The sequence below is a fragment of the Ips typographus genome, linkage group LG16, assembly GCF_016097725.1.
Source record: "Ips typographus isolate SLU linkage group LG16, UJ_Ityp_2.0, whole genome shotgun sequence".
Classification (NCBI taxonomy): domain Eukaryota; kingdom Metazoa; phylum Arthropoda; class Insecta; order Coleoptera; family Curculionidae; genus Ips; species Ips typographus.
In genome coordinates, this window is record NC_138437.1 from 8,184,664 (window position 1) to 8,205,006 (window position 20,343).

At 34.9% G+C, this 20,343-nt stretch overlaps 1 protein-coding gene across 1 annotated transcript; it reads left to right on the forward strand.

The window, feature by feature from the left end:
* The first annotated feature begins 521 nt into the window (after nt 1–521).
* On the forward strand, nt 522–20,328 carry hwt (SH2 domain-containing adapter heavyweight). Its single transcript, XM_081993737.1, has 13 exons — nt 522–856; nt 2,197–2,235; nt 12,451–12,597; nt 15,051–15,162; nt 16,282–16,669; nt 16,727–17,120; nt 17,289–17,636; nt 17,689–17,926; nt 17,983–18,309; nt 18,362–18,640; nt 18,740–18,923; nt 18,974–19,093; nt 19,150–20,328. The coding sequence occupies exons 1-13, from the start codon at nt 524–526 to the stop codon at nt 19,337–19,339; spliced, it is 3,099 nt and encodes a 1,032-aa protein (XP_081849863.1). The 5' UTR covers nt 522–523; the 3' UTR covers nt 19,340–20,328.
* Nucleotides 20,329–20,343: the final 15 nt, after the last annotated feature.

The following is a 20,343-nucleotide window of genomic DNA, read 5'->3' on the forward strand; positions in this document are numbered from 1 at the left end:
ACTTTGCCGCCAAAAAAAAGTATAGAAGGCTTTCATGTTAAAAGAAACATTTCAGTAAAGGAGGAATATGAACAGTCAAATGGCAACAAACACAAGTTCTCATCAATGAAAGGGTCGATTGGGTTGAGAAAAGAAAAAATTGCTCTGATATAATTTGCTAATAAAAACTGACAATAAGTTGCATGTTATGGAGCACAATTTTAGGTGGTTAAATGTTTTGATCTGGATTCTTTGGTGGATATTCTGTGTACAAGTCTGCATTTAGTGATTTAACATAATGAGAAGCCCTAAAAGAGGGTTTGTTTTATAGAATTCAAACTCTTTTTATCGCAAGTCTTCTTTCTTTTATATGTATGGTATGTCATAGTAAAATATTCCATGTGTTAAGGACAATTGGACAATCCAAAGGGAGTCGAATAATTTTAACCCTCTAAATCGAAATAGAAGTCAGCTGAGTGCGCCAGCAGGGTTGCGCGCCCACCCCCAAGTGCTGTCGCATTTCAGTAAGGATTTATCTGCTGCAATGGACAGAGTTCTTAAACGAGTGGGTCTTTCAAAAAGATCACAAATTGACAGCGATTCTCAAGTGACAGCTAACGAAACCGTTCAAGTCCGGAGGAGAAAACGGTCGAAATCTCGGAGACGACCTCGGACTAATCCAGAAATAAACAAAAAATCGCGGGGCATATTTAATATTGATTGGGATGTTGTTAAAGATTGCAAATCTTGCAAGTCTAGGGCTATCACCAGAAGATTTTGCAGCAAGAAGTCTGACAACGAATTGTACAGGTCAAATAGCTTCAAATTCGAAAGGTTTATTCGCAACAGCGAGGATTTATCTCCTATTAGACGGAAGGTAAGTTCACTGTTTGTTTTGGGGGTTGAAACTGTAATATTAGCTTGTATGTTTACTTATAGTGAATTGTCAATAGCAGCAGAATCTCAGACTGTCACTTAGATAAAGCGGATAATTACTTTTTGTTGAATCCAAAGTAATCCCTTTCAGAGACTATTTAAATATTTAAAAGTATCATTACACTTGCAAAACAACAGGCGATGTTCTATAAGACTCTAAGTATAAAGTTTACTGCGAAGAAAATTATTTATATGGAGTCCTGCGAAATTTGACCTAATTCTAGTCTCTCCATGCCTTTTGTTTCTGACAACTCTATTTTCAAGCGAATGAAATAAACTGACGTGAAAAAAAAAAGATAATTACAGGAACAAAATTTAGTAATATCAGGTTACTCGAGTTTGGCTCTACAGGGCTTTTATTTTACGTTGGGTAAATTAAAGCTCTCAACCTACATATTAAAAAGATAACAATGCACAACGTTATACTTGCATATTCTGCTAATAATGTTTTTTGTTGATGATTTTGCCGAGATCAGTAAGAACTTTTTATATGTACCCAGTTTAAATTTTTACATTGTCTCATGCTATGCGAATAAAAAATGTCTCTAATTTGACAAAAAGTTATTAAATTTGAATTACCTATATGCATCATATGCCCTAAATAACATTTTATATATTGAATTATACTCTACAGGTGTGGTTAATCCAAAAGCAACCATAGGAAAACCGTGTAACGGACAGAGAAACGTAGGTAATTGCATGCGCGGGAGAAAGACAGAAAACGAAGAAAACATCAAGTAGGCCATATTTTTAGCGCGCTGTTGCCAAACGTTGTAAGTATTCAATACCCTCGACAAACTTACTTACGGCGTTTGGCAACAGCGCGCTAAAAATATGGCCTACTTGATATTTTTTTCGTTTTCTGTCTTTCTCCCGCGCACGCAATTACCTACGTTTCTCTGTCCGTTACACGGTTTTCCTATGGTCGCTTTTGGATTTACCACACCTGTATATGCTTACAGTGCAAGTGTTCATGTTCAGGTTCTTTGATTGTGTGTTACTTCAAAGAACCTTTATTTGAATTTAACATTTTGGCTATTTTATTTAAAACCCATAGTCATGTTTTTCAAATGGACATCTATTTGAAACCTTTGGAAGATTTTTCTTTGCTCCATATTATAACTTATTTTATCAGTGTCCTCTATTTCTTGACTTATGACTATGCTGGAGGATGTGGTTGTCGTGGATATTGGATCAGTGACAGTCAGTATGTCGTTTTGACTTACTGATTTAGGCATTTTTTTTTGTTGGACTCAAGATGACTTTTGTTTTATTTTGCAGGCGCTTTTTGAATGCAGTAGACGCTTCTCCAACGAGTTGGTAAGTTTTTAAACTTTTTTATCTAAGCGTTTGTTTCTCTGCAAAACAATTAAGGTTTAACCAACATGCACGCAACCCTATTTTAGGGGGCGTTGTTTGATTAATAGAGTTGGCATTCAAGTTTTTAAACGCAACCCCCTGAAGTGCATGTAATAAATAAAAGGAAGTGTCATAACTGTACGTAAAGCCTCTGGGTAATTTCTCAATTATCTGTGTGGAAATTACGTGAGAGCAGATCCAATAAAAAACACCTGGAACATTAAATTCGTTCGGCTCGTGTAAAGCTTAGCCTGCAGATTTCGGATTCCATTCGGATTTTAATCCCACCGCAATTTGCCTTTCTCTGTGTGAAATGTTTCCCCAACTAAAATAAAAATAAATCAGGAACCGCTTTTATGGAAAATGGGCTCCCTTGATAATTATTGTCCCGCTTTAAGTTTAATGGCCAAACTACCGTAACTTTTCCCCTTAAGATTATTATATCTGGAACTATAACGCTGTGCGTAAATCTTAGACAGGTGTATAAATCAATGCAGGTGTCAGTCTGTAAGGGTACTTTATTGAATCTAATAAAGCTCTTATCAAATTATGTTGTAATTAATAGATTTTAGGACTAACCCCTTGGACTGGGGGTAATAACTCTTCGGTAAGGTAGGTAGTTGTACGTCAATCCAGGGCCGAAGGCTTGTGAAATTGGATCATAACTTAATTAGGATAGAAGTGGACACTCACTGATTACACCTCGGTATATAACAGGAAATTTAGGGTGGCCCCTGTAATCACCCCTGTACGTGTGTCTCGATGGAAATGATGAATACCTCAACATATACCCTTTAATATACTGCTGACAAAAAATCACATAGTAATGATTAGTTTTATAAAATGCAATTATCACAAAATGGTATATCCAGAAATTCTTATTTTAGTATTTATCTAGAAATCTTAAAGTTCTCAGATTATCACTATCGGTTCAATGAGTCAGACTTATGAAGGGGGATTAATGTTGTTTGTTAGCAAATAAATAATTTTATTTTGTGAAGTTCCTATGATGAAGTAAGTCTGTCCGTAATTTTCTATTTTTTTATAAATGATGTTAAGTTAGTGATTCCACAGCAGGTTAAGAGGAATGTTTGATGGTTTTTTAGTCCGAGTAGTTTTCATCATCTCTATATACAGGATAGGCATAATTTGATATTTTAAGAGTTAAAACATCCGGAATTGAAATTGAAGAAGCAAGACTTATATAAACTGAACATTTGAATAAAGTTTCCTAAGAAAATTCAACCTACTGGAAAACTTCCAGGATATTTTGTTGTCAATGATAAACAGCCTTTAGTGAATACACTTGATCTGCATATTTGAGGTGTAATAACTTTGAGATAAGCTAGGCGTATATTAAAGTGGTGTTTCGTTCAATCGACTGAAAGTGTTCCAAGGAAATTTGGTATGCAAATTGATATCCCCATCCTTAAGGGCTAAACTTAGAGCCGTGTTAGTTAGGGTTGATGGTAATTAACTTCGAAAGCCATAAGCACAACTTTAAGTGTCCTTGATAGCTTGACATTAGGTTTACGTCTTGATAGAATAGCGTTATTCCAGAGGGTGAGAATTTCACTTACTAAATTATTGGCGTGTATCGGAATTTTCAACTTTTCCAGCATTCCACTACCTGATTTAAAATGATTTTCCGACAACGTAAATACGATGCCTCAAAGCGTTTTTATGATAACAAAAGCGAGGAGGCTTAAAACGGGGTTATTGAATTTGCATCGTGAGTTTAAAAAGCGAAAAAGGGTCTTTCTTTTCGATTCAAGTTTCTAGGGCTACGGCCATTAGTTTTAATCATCCTCCGCGGCTTTGCATTTTCCCCTATTAATTAAATGTGGTAATTTTCAATTATCGGTTCTATATGGGTATTGAAATTAGCGAGAGATGGTTTAAGCATCATTTGCGGTTTTGCTAACAATAGATGTCTGTAAAATGGAAAGTTACATCAGCTGCGTGTTTAATCTACCTAGCAATTTCTATGATAATGTAAATCCCGTGATTTAATTTTCCTGTTGGGATTTAGTATATCCTCCGGAATAATAAGGCGGCGATTGCCCAACCTTTCCAATTCTAATCCTGACATAAAAGAAAAAAACAAAGCCCCATTATGCTGTCCGAGCGATTTCTTTTTGCTAGTCATGTTCAGGCTGCTTAAAATCCTTTTTTTCCCACTTATGCTCTATAAAAACCTTCCATCGGGTTATAAAAATGTGTGTTCCCAGCATTACCAGGTTCGTCCATTAATAAAACACGCTTTTAACAGAATGTTTGATGATATTATGTTTATGTTGCAATTTACAAATTTTCGTCCACGTTTTGTATTTGGCGCCCTTCGAGCTTCCATTGCCACCGCAACCCTGATCGATTCACATCACGAAGCTTTCCATGGATTTCCATGCGCAATCTCCATGCCAGAAGCTTCATTGGACGAGTTCCATGTCACATTTGCTTCTATATATACCTAGCCCGATGAGTCATACTAACTACAGTGTTTCCCACAACGTCAGCACCCGGTGTCATACAGAGCGCTTTCTACTTTAGCGATCTTAGTATTGTTTCGATGATTTATTTGTTTGTGCTGTGCTCTTTTCAGCTTCGTTTTAAATCAACGGGTAAGTGTATCATTTAATTTAGATCATTTCAAGTGACATGTCCACGTTGCGGCTGCTTTTACACGTGTTTGGCGCCAATTTTTTGTATTATTTTGTTTCGTTCGCGTTTCTGTATAGATGGGATTAATTCAGTTTGTACTCTCAATACATATTTAGTTCGTTAACGTGAACAGGATTTGTTGAATGTTGCACCCGACACGTTTAGATAAGTAATTCAATTGGTAAAGACTTTGATAGCAATGTTTTCCAATTAATGCAGTCAGTAACTTAATTAACTGTTTTCCATAGTTTCATGAAAAGTTTTGTCTGTTTTTTAAATTAAATAGTTGTGATGTTATAAAAATAAATTTGCGTGCAGTTTTTTTTTTAAAATTTTGGATTAAAGACCACCTCTTCATTTGGGAGGATTTTTAAAATTTTATTAACTAAGGGTGCCAAAAATATTAAGTCAGCTCTTTTTCTAGAAATCCTAGTTCTAAGTCAAAATTCTCTCTAAGTTTATTGAGATTAAACAGCTCTATTAAGTCTTAACCAAACCAAAACCAAAACTAACCAAACACCTAATTTTTCCATAAACATAATTTGAGGCTATACAGGGTGGTCCAGTTTTAAATGTCAATAATTCACCAATGAATAGCCAATCAAAAAATAAGTTGACATGCATTATGTCATTTTCCTGAAGAACGCTAAGGAAGACACAGACCTTCAAAATTGGGAAAAATGTCTACTTGGGTTATTGTATTTTTTACTTTAGAATGGTTCAAAAGGATTCAAATCTGGTCATCTTTGAGGTTTACGTTAACTTTTCACACTAAAAATAGTCAAAAAAACAGGATTTTTGGACTTTTTTTTTATTCAATTAAACACTGGTATATAACAGTCTGAATTTTTGGACTAATTTAATTCTAAAAATTAGTGTTTAAGACTAATATCGTAGCATTTAATGCCAAAATTGTTTACTTTCATCAATGAAGATTCTGAAACTTAGAAAAAATTGTTTAAAATTCGATTTTTCAGTCTTAAAGCAAAGTGAAGCGTCTAGAAGTCAATTTAATACTGACAAAGCGTGAAATGGCATGTTTAAGCCTATGGAAAATGTAAAAATAGTTTTTTAAGTCTCCTATTGCAAAAACTTGATGAAGATAACCCTAAAACTCGATTTTCCTAGCTGAAAGCAGTTTTAAAGCCCTAAAAATAGTCCGGAGTTCTAAGAAAATCAAAAGCAAAGGAAACAAACCTGAAAAGTTAGTCTTCAAGTCAATTTTTATCAATCTAATGTCAATATCCTGTATTTAAGACTATTTTCAAGATTAAAATATTGAAATGTATTTTCAGAGTATGAAAACTTACTTCAAATGGAAATTTTAAACTTTTGATGTCACTTTTCATTGGTTTAGAGTTACATTTTGGTGTCCAAGTCAATTTTCAAGGTTGAAATATGTGAATTTGTAGTCAAAAATTTTAGATAAAGTAGTTTTTCATGGCTACAACCTAATTTTCACTACTAAAGTTATTCAACTTATCTGAAAACTATAACGACTGACTACAAAGACAGTTTTTAAGCCTTTCAAGACAATTTGCACAGTTTCCAAGTCAATTGCCAAGGCTAAAATCTTTCAATTTGTGAAAACTGGTTAAAAGACAATTTTTAAGCCTCTCAAGTTAATTTTCACCGTTTCAAAGTAAATTTATTCGTTTCTAAGTCAATTTTCAAAACTAAAGTCTTTCAATTTGTCTGGAAACTATGAAAACTGGCTACAAAGACATGTTTTAAGCTTCTTAAGTAAATTTTCACTGTTTTCAAGACAATTTTTAAGTTAAGTTGGGTTGATTTAGGGTCTTTGAACGTAATAACTCAATTATCTCGTAAACCAAGCTTTAAATCAGAATTTTATAAGAGGTACTTATTTTGTCAAATTGTACAAGTAGAGTAAAAAAAACTGAAATTTTTGAAAAATATCCAGTGACGTAAAGAATCAGGCAGAAAAATGAAAACCATCTTCCTGTATCTACGCTACTGGAGAATTTTGGTAATTCATAATAAGTATTAATTTCATAAATGCTTGTTCCAAATTTATTTATTTATGACAAAAAACCGATTTTTTAAATTGAAATTTGAAGGACTATATTTTTCTTAGGAAGCATTTTTCAGGAAAATGACATAATGCATGTCAACTTATTTTTTAATAGGCTATGGAATGGTGAAGTATTGACATTTAAAACTGGACTTGTATATAAACTCAAAAGAAAAACTATAAACTAAAACATAAAAAATCACGAATTTCAAAGTTTGGGCATTACCGATTACACGAGGGCAAAAGAAATGAATTAAACGGTTATCGGGAGAAGTTCCTTCGGGAAAGTTTCCCCGAGAACAATATGGGAAGAGAAAAAGTTTGGGCTAACAAGGTTAGACATGACATATTAAAAATGACGAAGCTATACATTGAATTTGATTTATGAGAGATGAGAATAGCTCGGATTGTTTCGGGGGTTCACATGTTTTTATAAATATTTTATTATGACTGAGAAAGATTTGGTTTCTGTTGTAGATTCAAGTCGCTGATGTCAATTATTTCTATTATATTATTTAAACTTCATTAGAACAAAATCAAATATCATTAGAACAATAGGGCAATATGCTTTTGAATTTGATTTATCTCAGTGGAATAAAACTGAAAAACGTAAACGTAATTAATTCAGCGAGTATGAAATCATCATCTGAAAACACATAAAACTGATTTCCCATTTTTGTTTCGTAGCTTATACGTTGTTAATAAACACGATGAGGTGACTCATTGAAACATACAAAATAATTATTATTAAACCAGCTATTTGCATATTATCTGCAGATGTAACTGTTAATAGTCAACACTTGACTATATTATGTTGGTTATCTGCACGTAGAGGGTGCAAGGAAGAGTGTTGGTGCGGGGGGAGGGAATGAAAAATGCCTAACACGAAATTGCTCTCGTTTATCCCTAGGGTAAAAAACAAATGACTGAACTCAACCCTAGGGGTGGAAGACGGATAATCAACCATAATAAAAGACTGGTCGCTATCGTTGACAGATCAAATTGCCACCACACAATTTTTTAGAAGAATTGCATCTTCCTTTATATTAAGATATTGAAAACTATAATCAAGGGTGTCTGGAATAAGAATCAGATAAGACGGATAAAAAAGCAATTTTTTTCATATTGCCTGGGATAAAGTAAACAGCAGCCCTAGAAATTTCTTTTGACAGCCCTGTAACCGATGTGGCAGCATAAGAAATAAGTGCACACAAAAGAAGTTTATATTTTGCGCCAGTCCTTCATTCTCGGCTATCTTTGTCCCTGTTTTTGTTTTACGATCTACTAGTTTTTCTTTCATAGCTCGAGGGATAGCTCATTTCACATAAGAATCGTTTTTAATCTCCGGTATGGACTACTGTAGATTAAAAATTCCAGGCTTTTCAAATCAATATACGGCGTATTGTCTTTCAAATACCTAGAGATATTGAAAAATCTCATAAAATGAAAACTCGCCGAACAAAAAGCCAAAACGACTTCTATAAATGTGTAGGTACAGCATGATTGTCTCCACTGGAGAAAATAGGAGCACAATGAGGCTCATTCGATATTCATTAGATTCTATTGTCGCTCGTTCTTTTCGTGAATTTGCCTACATGTTTATTATAATACACTTTTATACAAAAACGCCAACCACAAGGGTTGTTGATCTTTTAGTCTGCGACCTATTATACTAATCGAACGTACTGAAAGTTTCCATTAATATCCTGTCATAGCTTGTGGATAGTTTTAATTTTTGTTCCTATTTTATACATACATATAGCGTAGTTTAACAGTATTCAAATTGAAAGTGCTAAAGAAGTTTGACACTTTATTTTGACGACTTTTATGCAACCTGCAACCCGGTATTGTTAGTCATTTTTCACCCTTATTGCCAACAGCAGTTATATGCTGTAATAGCGAGGGGGTTCCAGTTAGTTAAAAGCCATAGAATATCAAATAGGCTTTAGGCATTAAATTGAGAGTAATGCTGTAAATACTGTAGTTTAGAAATTTGAATTTTCATTGTTCAGTTTGATTAATCGGGTCAGGTCAAATAACATAAACTCGCCAAATCAGTTGTATAATTCTGAATTCTGTCTATTTTTGTCTAAGTTTTTTTCTATTAATTTTGAACTACGTTGTAAAATTGAGATGATAATAATATAATGGGTTTTTAAGCCTGTTGTGTTACCTACCATTACGTGTAATGCCCTATTAATAAAGCTTATGGTCTCCACTCCTGTTTATCCATCGCATTAGGAGCTTTGGAGAAATAAAAACCACTCGGTATTTAAAATTCCCCTAATGGAATGGAAAGTTTTAAAAGCCCTTACGTAGTAAATCCTTAATTTTTGCCCGAGGACGGTGTTTTCCCCACAAAATCGATATGACGCGGACTAGTATAGTATCGGAGGAAACTGTAGTGTCATTGGCCAAAAAGGCACTACAACTGTCACTATTCAATTGATTTAACGATAAAAGTGCTTCCGATAATGGCAAACTAAGAAAAGTGGACCTAAAGGCCGTAAAAGTGCTGGTAGCAAAAGACAAAATAAAAAGTGTTTCCCTAAAGGGCATTAAAAGGGGAGATGAAAGGGTCGGTTCGAAGTGCCCCAAAGCATCGCCGAATCAACTATTTTCATTATCGGTAACCGTTGTGTTGTGTCGCGGAAACATTATTTATAGCCGGCATATTTACATTCCCCATATTGGGATCCTTATTTGTTTGTTCCAGTTTAGTTGTGTTCCCCTTTCCGCTTTAAGTGGATTGCTTCCATGTCCGATATAACTGATAACTACTATAGATGGGATAGTGTTGTGAAAAATTAAGAGATTATTTAAATCGTCTCTCTTTTTGGGGGATACGGGAAAGTGTAATGAACTAGGGTTTAATAAATAATAGCAGGGAATATAATGATACGGTGGGACTTCATTGTCAGTGCCAAAGGTCTAAACTCTGCACGAACTGATAGCATCGCCCTCGTTCAGCCTCCTGGGTTTATCCCTTTCATTTTCACTTTCCCTTGTTTGCGAGGGACAGATCCTAGTTATTTTTCAAACTACTAGAATGCCGACTCTCAAGTTTGTCGGTTTTTTTCTTTTGATGAAATCATATTAATTAAGCCCTTATCCGTCTGGGTTGGGGGAAGAGCTCAGGTGGTTCTTGTTTGGATGATAAAACCGTAATTTCGAAATGTTGTTAACACGACCGGCTGAGCATCTAATCCTCTCCCTCGAGCAAAGTTGTTAACGATTTTTAATGGGAAAATTGGTTTTTAATTACTTTTTCACCCCCAAAGCAGCTATAGTAAGAATTCTAAATGCAATATCAGTAATGTCCGAAACGCAGTTTTGTTGCTAAAAAGAACTCTACGAAGAAATCACACGTTTAATTGTCATGAATTCAAGAAAGTTGAAGCTGTTAAAGAAGAGAAAAGTCACACGTGTATAATTATTTCTTCAAACAAAGTATCATTAGTCTGTGATTCATCAACTATGATTTAACTAAATTATTAAATTACTTGTACTTTAATATAACGCGTTAATTTGTAGGAAAAAATAGTTTTTTTCCAAAGTTACAGCTTGGTTTGATTTGGTAACTATACCTAACTAGCTTGTGTGAACCATTCAAAGATATTGCACAGCTTTAAGCAACGTACTTACATTAATTATGTTTTAGCCCAAAATTGGTTCAGTAATTTTGCTTATTGTATCTATTTTTAAAACATTACTATATGGTTAGCATATTCCGTGAATAACAAAGCCTCACCTCAATGAATTAAAAAAAGGGGAGAGCTCAATAATTTGGTCCCCAAGGAGCATCTTTTTACGTTAGTTCGTCATTAGCTGAAACGCTTTTTCTCATCTACTTAGCAGTTTTCGTATAATTTTTAAAAATTTCAGTTATTTCTCTTCAACCATTCCAGAATAAACAATTTTGTATGTATAGTGTACTCCAAATAAAATGTTAGAATTGATAGAGACAATTCCGCATATTAAGCGACTAGAACTGTACACTGTTCGCAAACGCGAGGGTTGAATACTTTACACCTCCCCGCATTCCCCACATTGAGGGGGTCCAAATTACTGTTGGTAATGCGATCTCCGATATATGAGTGCCATCTGTGAAACATCGGTTACATGTACGTGATTCGAGTCATCAAACGTTTTTCGGTTTTCCACAGTTTTGGGGTTGGACGGTTTTTCATCGTCAGCCCCGTTATGTTTAATATAATTAACCACATCCAAAGCAACGCTAAAGCTTTTCAGTTCAGTGCGCCCCTTTTGACTTTTGTTCATTTTAAGCTCTGCCTTTCAAAAGATTTTTACAGACTAATTTATACTTGCCAGTACTTTGGCCGGGCAGAAATGTTACTTGCATTTACCTCTGCAGCCCTCGGAGTTTTTAATTTTTGCATCGCCCCTTCTTTGAAAATATTACATCATTTAGAGCTGTGGTAACGGTTTAATCGTCTGGACTCTCAAATGTTAGCTAGGGGAGACAATCCCTCTGGCAACGTTTACACTGCAAAACTCGTAGGCATTTCGTGTGTACATAATCAGAATAAAATTTACAACATTACCACTATGTCTATGTCCCAAAAGACATTTATTAATGTAGTGCCCCATTGTAAATAAAGGTTTCCTTGTAACGGAAATGAAGGACACTAGTCTTCTGTTGTTGACACGTTCATTAACAACCAGCAGCTGTATTTCATTTATTTATTGAGAGATCTCCCTTAGAGCCTTGTTCCTCCGCTCTTAACTAAAATCGTGTTCTAAATATAAATCAGCCCTTAATTACTAGGAACAATCAGTCTTCAGCAATTAGTGTCTTAATCAAGCTCCATTCAAACTGAATAAAATAGAAAAGGTTAAATTTTTGCTGTCGTAAGCCCTTGTGTCGTCGTCCTATAAGAAAAGTAAGCTGTAAATATACTCATTAGGTCAATAAGTCTACGTGTTGGAGAAATTGCCGGACATTTTCTGAACAATCGCCCTGCGTGAACAAAATGGTTCCCATTATCTCAATCGAGAAGGGTGTCTTATTTTTCCCACAAAAGTGAGATATATCATCATGGCATTGTGCTGGTAAAAAACGCCACATTATTAAGCTCTTTCACGTTCAAAGAAATTATATAGAAACAGTGAAGTCTCGCATAATATTATATCAATAAAGGCCTTGAAAGGAGGGGGCAACTTCTCTAATATAAGTGGGGCATGATCAGGCGGTAAGTCTCAAAAAGCTCGGAATGCCGTTTTGGGGCTTAGGCCTCTTTGTGTTGGAAATGATCTATGGAATTCATTTCGAACCCGCTGCGCCAGTAATCGGGAAATTGTTTGCTGTTTTGGCTTTAGATTGCATTCATAAAGCCAGTTATTTCAACTTGATGGCCGCTTTATGATTTACAGCACGGGGTCCCGTCTCAATTAATTATATACCCTGCGCAACCACCACCTAAAACATTCCAAACTAAGAGGATATTTTATTATTTTAGATTTCTTTGTGTGAGGACTACAGTTTGCCCGTAGACCATCTTGCTGAACTAGTCAAGAGAAGGCCCAATAGCATAGCAGTAACCAATAATTGCTTTTTGTCACAGAACTTTTCTGATCTTATTCTATCAAGCCCAGAAGCTGAACACGTAAGTATCTATATATGTATATTGTATTACTTGTGTCTAAAAAAGTTATAGTCAACTGAATTGAATTTTAAAATGGTTAGGAAATATTGGAAGAAATCCATATATACTAATGGAGCATATAAATTGGTTCTGTTCACTGAGCATTTCTTAAAATTACCTGAACAATGGCAGCTCTCCAAAACTCCCAAAATCTACTAAAGGAAAAGAAGTTTAAATTTATCAAAAGGCAATGGAATTTCAATTAGGTTCCGGCCTTCTAAGTTACCCTGCTTTATTTAGATTTTCTTGTAGTGTTCCTGCTCCATCGATTCTGGCTTGTCTGGATTAATTTCATTGGCTCGGGATAGGAAAGAAATATTCACTTCACTCCATGTTTGTTCCACATGTTTCCATTGAAATTTCCAGGTTTTCCTACGCCACAAAATATCCCCTCTACCTTAATCTCGTCCTGTATTATTCAAATATTAGTATTCGGGTTTAAACTTTCCACCCACATTTTAATATTTAACATTGTATCTTGCAGGGGATTTTGCAGCCATTCATTCGGATGTGTGGGGTAATAAATATTCTCCCTTGAAACTAGGGTGCACCCTTAAGACTTCTTTCGCTTCTGAGTTTAAGTTCTCTCTCCCTTTAGATACTGATGCATTGTTAAACATTCTAAGATGAGTGTTTTGTGTATTTTACCGCCTTTGTAAGTTTTAATCAGGGTTTGGCTTTAGGGCGTACTGAATAAAAAAAGGGTTAGGCAGTGTATAAACGAATGGATTTTTTTACTTTTTATTTAAAACAAGCTAATCAATCAATGTCAAAATTTACAACGAAGAAAATGTGAATTTCAGTTTCTGTAATTAATGGATAAGCTCTTTTGCAGTTTTTGATGAGTAGAGGAACTTTGAACCTCATTTAAAGTACAGGGTGCTGCATTTTCGATGGTTTTACGGGGTACAGAGAAAACGGTAATAGATAGAAAAAAAGTAGCATACGTGTTCCGATCTCTTTTTCTGAGCTGAGATGACTGGCAAAGAGTGGGCTGCGCAAACTTCTTTTGTTTCAAAGATACGGGGGGCTTTTGAAAAATGATGATTTTGGAACCTCCTCTGTATTTCATTTGCTATTCAAGTTATCAAAAAGGGAAAAACGGTTTCCGGTAGAAGTTTTGACGTAGAATCCAATGGCGTAGTCAGTTTTTTCCTATTACGTTTAGTTTCTGACATATGACAGTAAGTTATATTTTTTTAAATGGAACACCCTATATATTTTTAGTTCATTTAATTCTGTTGATTTTTACTTTTTTAACGGTGTATTAAAACATATAAGTTTGTAAACGTTAATCTTGGTAATTAGAAAAAAAGCGTTTCTTTAACAAAAAAGTGCTAAATAATATGTATAAAAATACCCACAGCTGAAACAAAATTTGGCTATGTTCATATTAACATGTTACATGTCGTTTATAAACAGTTGTTTCAACTTCCTCCTTAAAAATAGTAGAAAATAGAAATAGCCACTTTTCTTATTAAAGTGACGGTAGAACTGTTTGTAACTTAGATTTTTAATAAGATTTATTTAAAATATTTAATTTTCTGATGTGTTAGTTGTTAGTTTATATGATTTCCGATTTTGTTTGGTATTTTAGATATTAGCCTTTTTTTAGCTTAGCAAAGGTCTTTTTTTAAAATAACAGGATTAACCTCTACAAACTTATATGTTGTAATACACCGTTGAAAAGGTAAAAATCAACAGAATTAAATGACGTAAAAATATATAGGATGTTCCATTTAAAAAAATGTAACTTACTGTCATATATCAGAAACTAAACGGAATAGAAAAAAACTGAATACGCCATTGGATTCTATATGAAAACTTCTACCGGGAACCGTTCTTCCTTTTTTGATAACTTTAAAAGCAACTGAAATACTGAAGAGGTTCAAAAATTACCAATTTTCGAAAACCCCCCGTATCTTTGAAACAAAAGATGTTTGCGCCGCCCACTTTTCTCCAGCCATCTCAGCTCAGAAAACGAGATCAGAACACGTATGCTACTTTTTTTCTATCTATTACCGTTTTTCCTGTACCCCGTAAAACCATCGAAAAAGGCAGCACCCTGTACATATGTATGGTGGTATAATTTGGCAGCAGATTCATCTTCGTGAAAGAATTTTTCCGTAGAAAGCCTTTAAATATGTTTTTTAAAAATAAAATGGCATATTTGCACTTGTTTCAAAAGACTAATTAATCAGCGAGAAATGTTTCCATACTACAGGGAGTATATGGGAAAGGGTGTTAATAGATTGTTATTTGCAATGAAAAGAGAAATTCTCATTGATGATAAGAACTTCCTTTCACCTTCCCCTCTCATAAATTGCCCTACTGGGAAATTTGTTTCTCTAATTAAATTGATGACTGCCAGATATTTGTTTGGCTTGGAAAATTTACGTTGTTATTATTTTCAGGTGGTGGTGTTAGACACTTACTCAAACCCTCGAGATTCGCAGCAAAAGTTAGCCCAGGAAGAAAAGTACTTTACTAGCCCAGACAAAGAATATTCCCAGCCCTACACAACTGGTGAGAAAAAAATTATTAACTGTCGCTTATCGATTTCGCCAATTTAATAGCTGTCGCAAGTGAAAAATCTGAAACGTAAGCTGTTAAATCCCTATGCTTTCCGTTTACATTTCTTAAACGGATTTGGAGTAGATGACATTTCTCATTTCCTCGTTTCCAAACAAATTAAAAACCCAGACTTCGAAATCCGTCATCAATCTTAATCCCTACGTTTAACGTATTATACTTTCGAGGGGGTTTCTTTTGGAAGATGGTTATAAAAGTAGAAATGTAACTAATTTGTTTCGAAGTTTTTAATTAACCACTATTAACTGCTTTGATGTACAAGTTTAGTATGAAAAAAGCTCTCGTACTTTAAACCGTGTTTAGCTTTAAAGTCAAGCGTTGAAATTTCCTTCTTCAGGATTTTTCTTTTTAATTCAAGGACCGAAATAATTACTCTCGTCTGCAGAAGAGATTTTTTTAATTCCAAGCTCGTTGCTCGTTTATTTCCTTTTCCGACAGGACGATAATGATCATTTCGCTTGTTGAATTTTATAAATACTCATACATCAAAACCATAATTATACTAATGTGGGATGTGAAAGGTATTTCATCAAGAAGTTTTCTCTCACCATTTCCCTTTTCCACCATTATTTTTAACTGCGAATGAAACTCCTAAAGTGTGAAGATAAAATATTCAGCATAAAAGTCGAGTTTACCCAAATGAGTCGCTCCTTCCGATGCAGTCTTTTAAACGGAAGTTCAGGTGTTTTCAAACTTCTAGTGGAATTAATAATTGAATAGTTTTTTGTGTGACTGACATTTCTATTGGGATAATCTTCACTTACTGTGCTTACACCTAAATAGAGAGTTTATCGGGTTTACCCTCGCTTACAAAGCCCTCAATGATAGGTATAATATTTCGTGCAGGAAGTAATTTAATTTAAATAGGACGCTTGAGATATTAAGATATGAACGCCTAAACAGGGAACGTGACGAGGGAAGAAAAGCTCGTTCCAGAAGTAGGTGATGATGATGTCATTATGCAAATTATGGAGAATTTAAGAAATTAGTCAGGATTAAACTATGCGGAAATTTATGCTGGTAATTTAACATTCATTATTTTTTTTTTTGCAGAAGAGTCTTCAAATCCAACTTCGGACGAAGAGTTTAACTATCCGTCCGGCCAAAGAACAAATCCTCTAGACTTAAATTCGCCGGATAGTATTAACGAAGGGGCAGCGCTCCCTCCTACGTCATTTCTGGACGTACTCTCCCCAACTAAAACCGACATACCTACAGCTAGACGACATCCCTCCCCTTATTACTACGGGGATCTTTTTAAATATCGCACTGAACAACCACAACAATCCCCAAGAAAAGCATCAGTTGAAAAAAATCAAAGTCTCAAGGACTTCAGCAAAAAGGCTAATAAATCTTCCAAGAGGCATCGAAAAAGTGACCAAAACATTGTTAAAGACCTGAAGGAGAAAGCTTCCTCAGTGAGAAGCAGGCTACAACTAAGGTTGTATTGTTATCCAAAAATGTCTATAAATCATGCTAATTTATAAACTCTTCTTAGGCAACATAAAAAATCTTCACCAACTGACAGCCGCAGCACATCATCACGAGATGCCTCAAATGAACCCGACAAAACCAAGAAAGTCCCTACAACCATTTTAAGTGCCCTTTCCAGTAACGATGATGACTTAGACGAAATGACCCGACAAAGACATGTTTACGAAACGGCCTTCGATTGTCGTATTAGTAAATCTGATGATGACCTGGATCAAATCGAGCGCGTGACAAATCATCCTGTGCTAATTCAGTGGAATAGTGACAAGGGTGCTTTAGAACCAACTAAGAGCAGTTCGTCAGCCCTGCATAAAGGTACTAAGTCGAAACAGAAGGAAGCTAAACCGAGCCATAAACAAGAAGACAATAATCAAGTTTTAAATTTAACGCAAAATTTACAGGTGAGTTTGGTTTATAGATTTTATGCTGGTTTATTAAAAGTAAATTCTTTAACAACTTGAAATTTGAAATTTTGTGCATATTTTATGACTGACATGATTAACATAAACGGCGCGTTTAGTTGAAATCGCAACTTTCTACTGTATTCATTTATTTTTCTTCGTACATAGAACATGCATTTGGGTAGTGAAGAAACTACATCTTCACTTGGAGGTCTTGTAATGTGTGGTTATACCCCGTCTCCCCCATCGACGGCTCCACTCCCCTCTAAATTCCCAGGCAAGGAATTGATGATGAATAGCCTTAGAAGTGCCCCAAACCTGCCTCGAACCCGTATGAAGGACCTTAACTTGCCTGTTAAGTCCTTAAGGGGCAAATCTGTCATTGGTCCTAGTGGATCGTTGCAGATTCGACAAGGAAGTGCCTTCGATATAGAATTCGGGAGTAGCTCTAATTCCACGCAAAATATTAGCGAGTTTAAAGGTCGACCTGGGAATTCTAAAGAGCATGGTGAAGTGGTAAGTTTTTTTTAGATTTTGTTATGGTGGGTCAGACTGAAATGGGTTTTAGGAGAGAATATGTGAAATTAAGGGCAGGCCCAAACCTAAGCTTTTGATGGTGCCTAAGAGAACTAAAGATAATATGATTAGAAGACATAAATACTCATCTACTGAAAGTATGACCACAAGCAGTAGTGGTGGTAGTATGGAGAGTATTAAAAGTAGTACTAGCGAAGGAAACCGTAGCACTAGTAGTTCTTCCAGTCACCAGTCAGCCTCATTGAGTAGTCATAGCTCAGACTCAGGAAGTAAGTTACTTCAGAACACAACTGAACTTAAGCTGAAAGAAACTTTTAAATTCCAGCTGGCCGTCCAAATAAAAACTACCCTCCTACTCACCAAAACAACTTTTTAAATCAGCAAACTAGCAATAAACTTCACATTTTAAGCCCCATTTCGGATAAGTCATCGCAAGAGCCAATTTCCGAGACTTCTGACAATAACAGGAATAACAACTCTCAGAAATGCTCTCCTGATGTTCAAAACGAGCCTACAACCAGCACGACAATGGAAACTTCCAAGACAACAAAAAAACGTCTGCCTCAGAATAAAAACCTTCTGAGTTTAAATTTTCAAGGCAGGCCGGAAATACAGGGTTCAGATAGCGGAATTTCCATTCAAAGTCGTGAAGGTACAAACCGGAGTTTTAGCATTTACTTCTTAATCTGTTTTGCTTATTACAGGTGTGAAGTCCAGGTATACTTTGGTAACAAACGACTTACTGTCAGCTCCACCATCCCAGCAGGACTTTTCTGATCTTCCGTTTGACATGCCCAAGCTGCGCAGGCGCAGACTTGTGCCAGACACTGCCTGCACTTCGGGGAGTGCAACCTCAATTGATTTTAGGGATTTGCCTTTTGACATGCCTAAGTTACGTAGAAGAATGAGACTGCAAGCTGGAAATTTGGAAGATAGTGCCTCTCAAGCTTCTTCTAGTCAGAGTGTTTTAGAGATTGATAGAGGTCTGTATTGTATATAAATTGCATTGTCACTAAAAAAGTCTTTAATTGATGCAATTATTTTTAACACTTAATGGTCTCAAACTTATTGGTATTCAACAGGACATTCTAGGCCTAAACTGACCTTAAATTTAGGGGATGGAAGTGGAAGGAAACGACCAGGGTTAGGTTTAACTTTAACAGGGATTGGTACCAATGAAGGGGCTTCCACTAGTACACAGTGTAATACTTTGAATTTTTCTGGTTGTGAGTCAATTGACGCGAGTCAACCTTTGGAAAAACAAGGGTATGCACTAAACATTAGCCAAAACTAGATATACCAAATTCTTTTTTTAGATGGTTTCATGGTACCATAACAAGAGTGGAAGCTGAAAATGTTTTAAGGTCATTAAAAGAAGGGAGTTTTCTGGTTCGTAACAGCGAATCTGTTAAAAACGACTACTCCCTGTCTTTAAAGTGAGTTTTACCATGCATCTCCCTCGTTTCAATTTTCAAACGATTTTTGTTTATAGGAGTGCAAGAGGTTTTATGCATATGCGGATACAGAAGAGTGGAGAGACCGGATGTTTTATTTTAGGTCAATTTAGTAAACCTTTTACTTCTATACCGGAAATGATTAAACATTTCTCAATGAACCGTTTGCCTATACGGGGGGCAGAGCATATGTGCTTACTGCAGCCCGTCATAGCACAATTATTGTGATAAGTCTGTATATTATGATGAAAACGGGCAGAAAGCAATGATTGACACCTGAATTAGTAAGGTATTTTCTGGTTTTCCTTATATATCGTCCTTCATGGGTTGTTGAGTTTTTCAAACGTCTTTTTTGTTGTATATAAAACATATCACGGTTTAATTGTTGCAACAATCTAATTAAATAGGTTTACAGCACCCTGGTTAATGATAATAGAAATGCGAAAGAGTTGTAATAATATCAAAATTAATTCGCATAGTACAAAAACTAAAATCAAACTAATAATATAATTGTAATTATGGATTTTAAAAATGGTAGACACCTTTCCAATTTCTCAGTTATAGAGCTAAAGTAGTGTGCCATATAAATCAACCAGGGCGAATTTTGCTTCTTTATAAACATATTTAATTGCTCACTTATGATTGTAGTGTTAATTATTATAATGATCTTGAACGTGCAATAAAATCAATTTTATTCTTCTACAGTATTATTATGTTGATCGAATATGTTTTACTTGTTGTTGAGATTAGTTGTTTCCTTTACGTTTTTAAGATAATCTTATTGCCAAAGAATATGACTGTGAATATTTTACATACTTATATATTATATACATTTCGTGTGTTATTTTAGACTTTAAGGTTTAGCAGTAGTTCAGAGTAATATCTTAGATCCAAAATCTACCATTTGTATATAAGCAAGTCGAAAATGTCTGGTACGTTAAACCTTTAAATGGCAAAAACACTTACCTACGACTAGTTTATACCACCTATTTTATCCAATTTGCTAATTATTGTAAATCTTCTATATTTTGGTCATTGAAAATTTAAATATTCCTATTCCCAAAACTCAATGGGAAAATCATAATTATTATTATTATTATGATTATTATATCAAGTAACATAGACTTACATAACTGATTTCTAGCATTTCTTAGTTCTAGAAAAAATGTGATTAATGTGTTACAAAATATGGGACTGAAAATAAAAAAGAAATTAAGCATTGTGTTTCATTT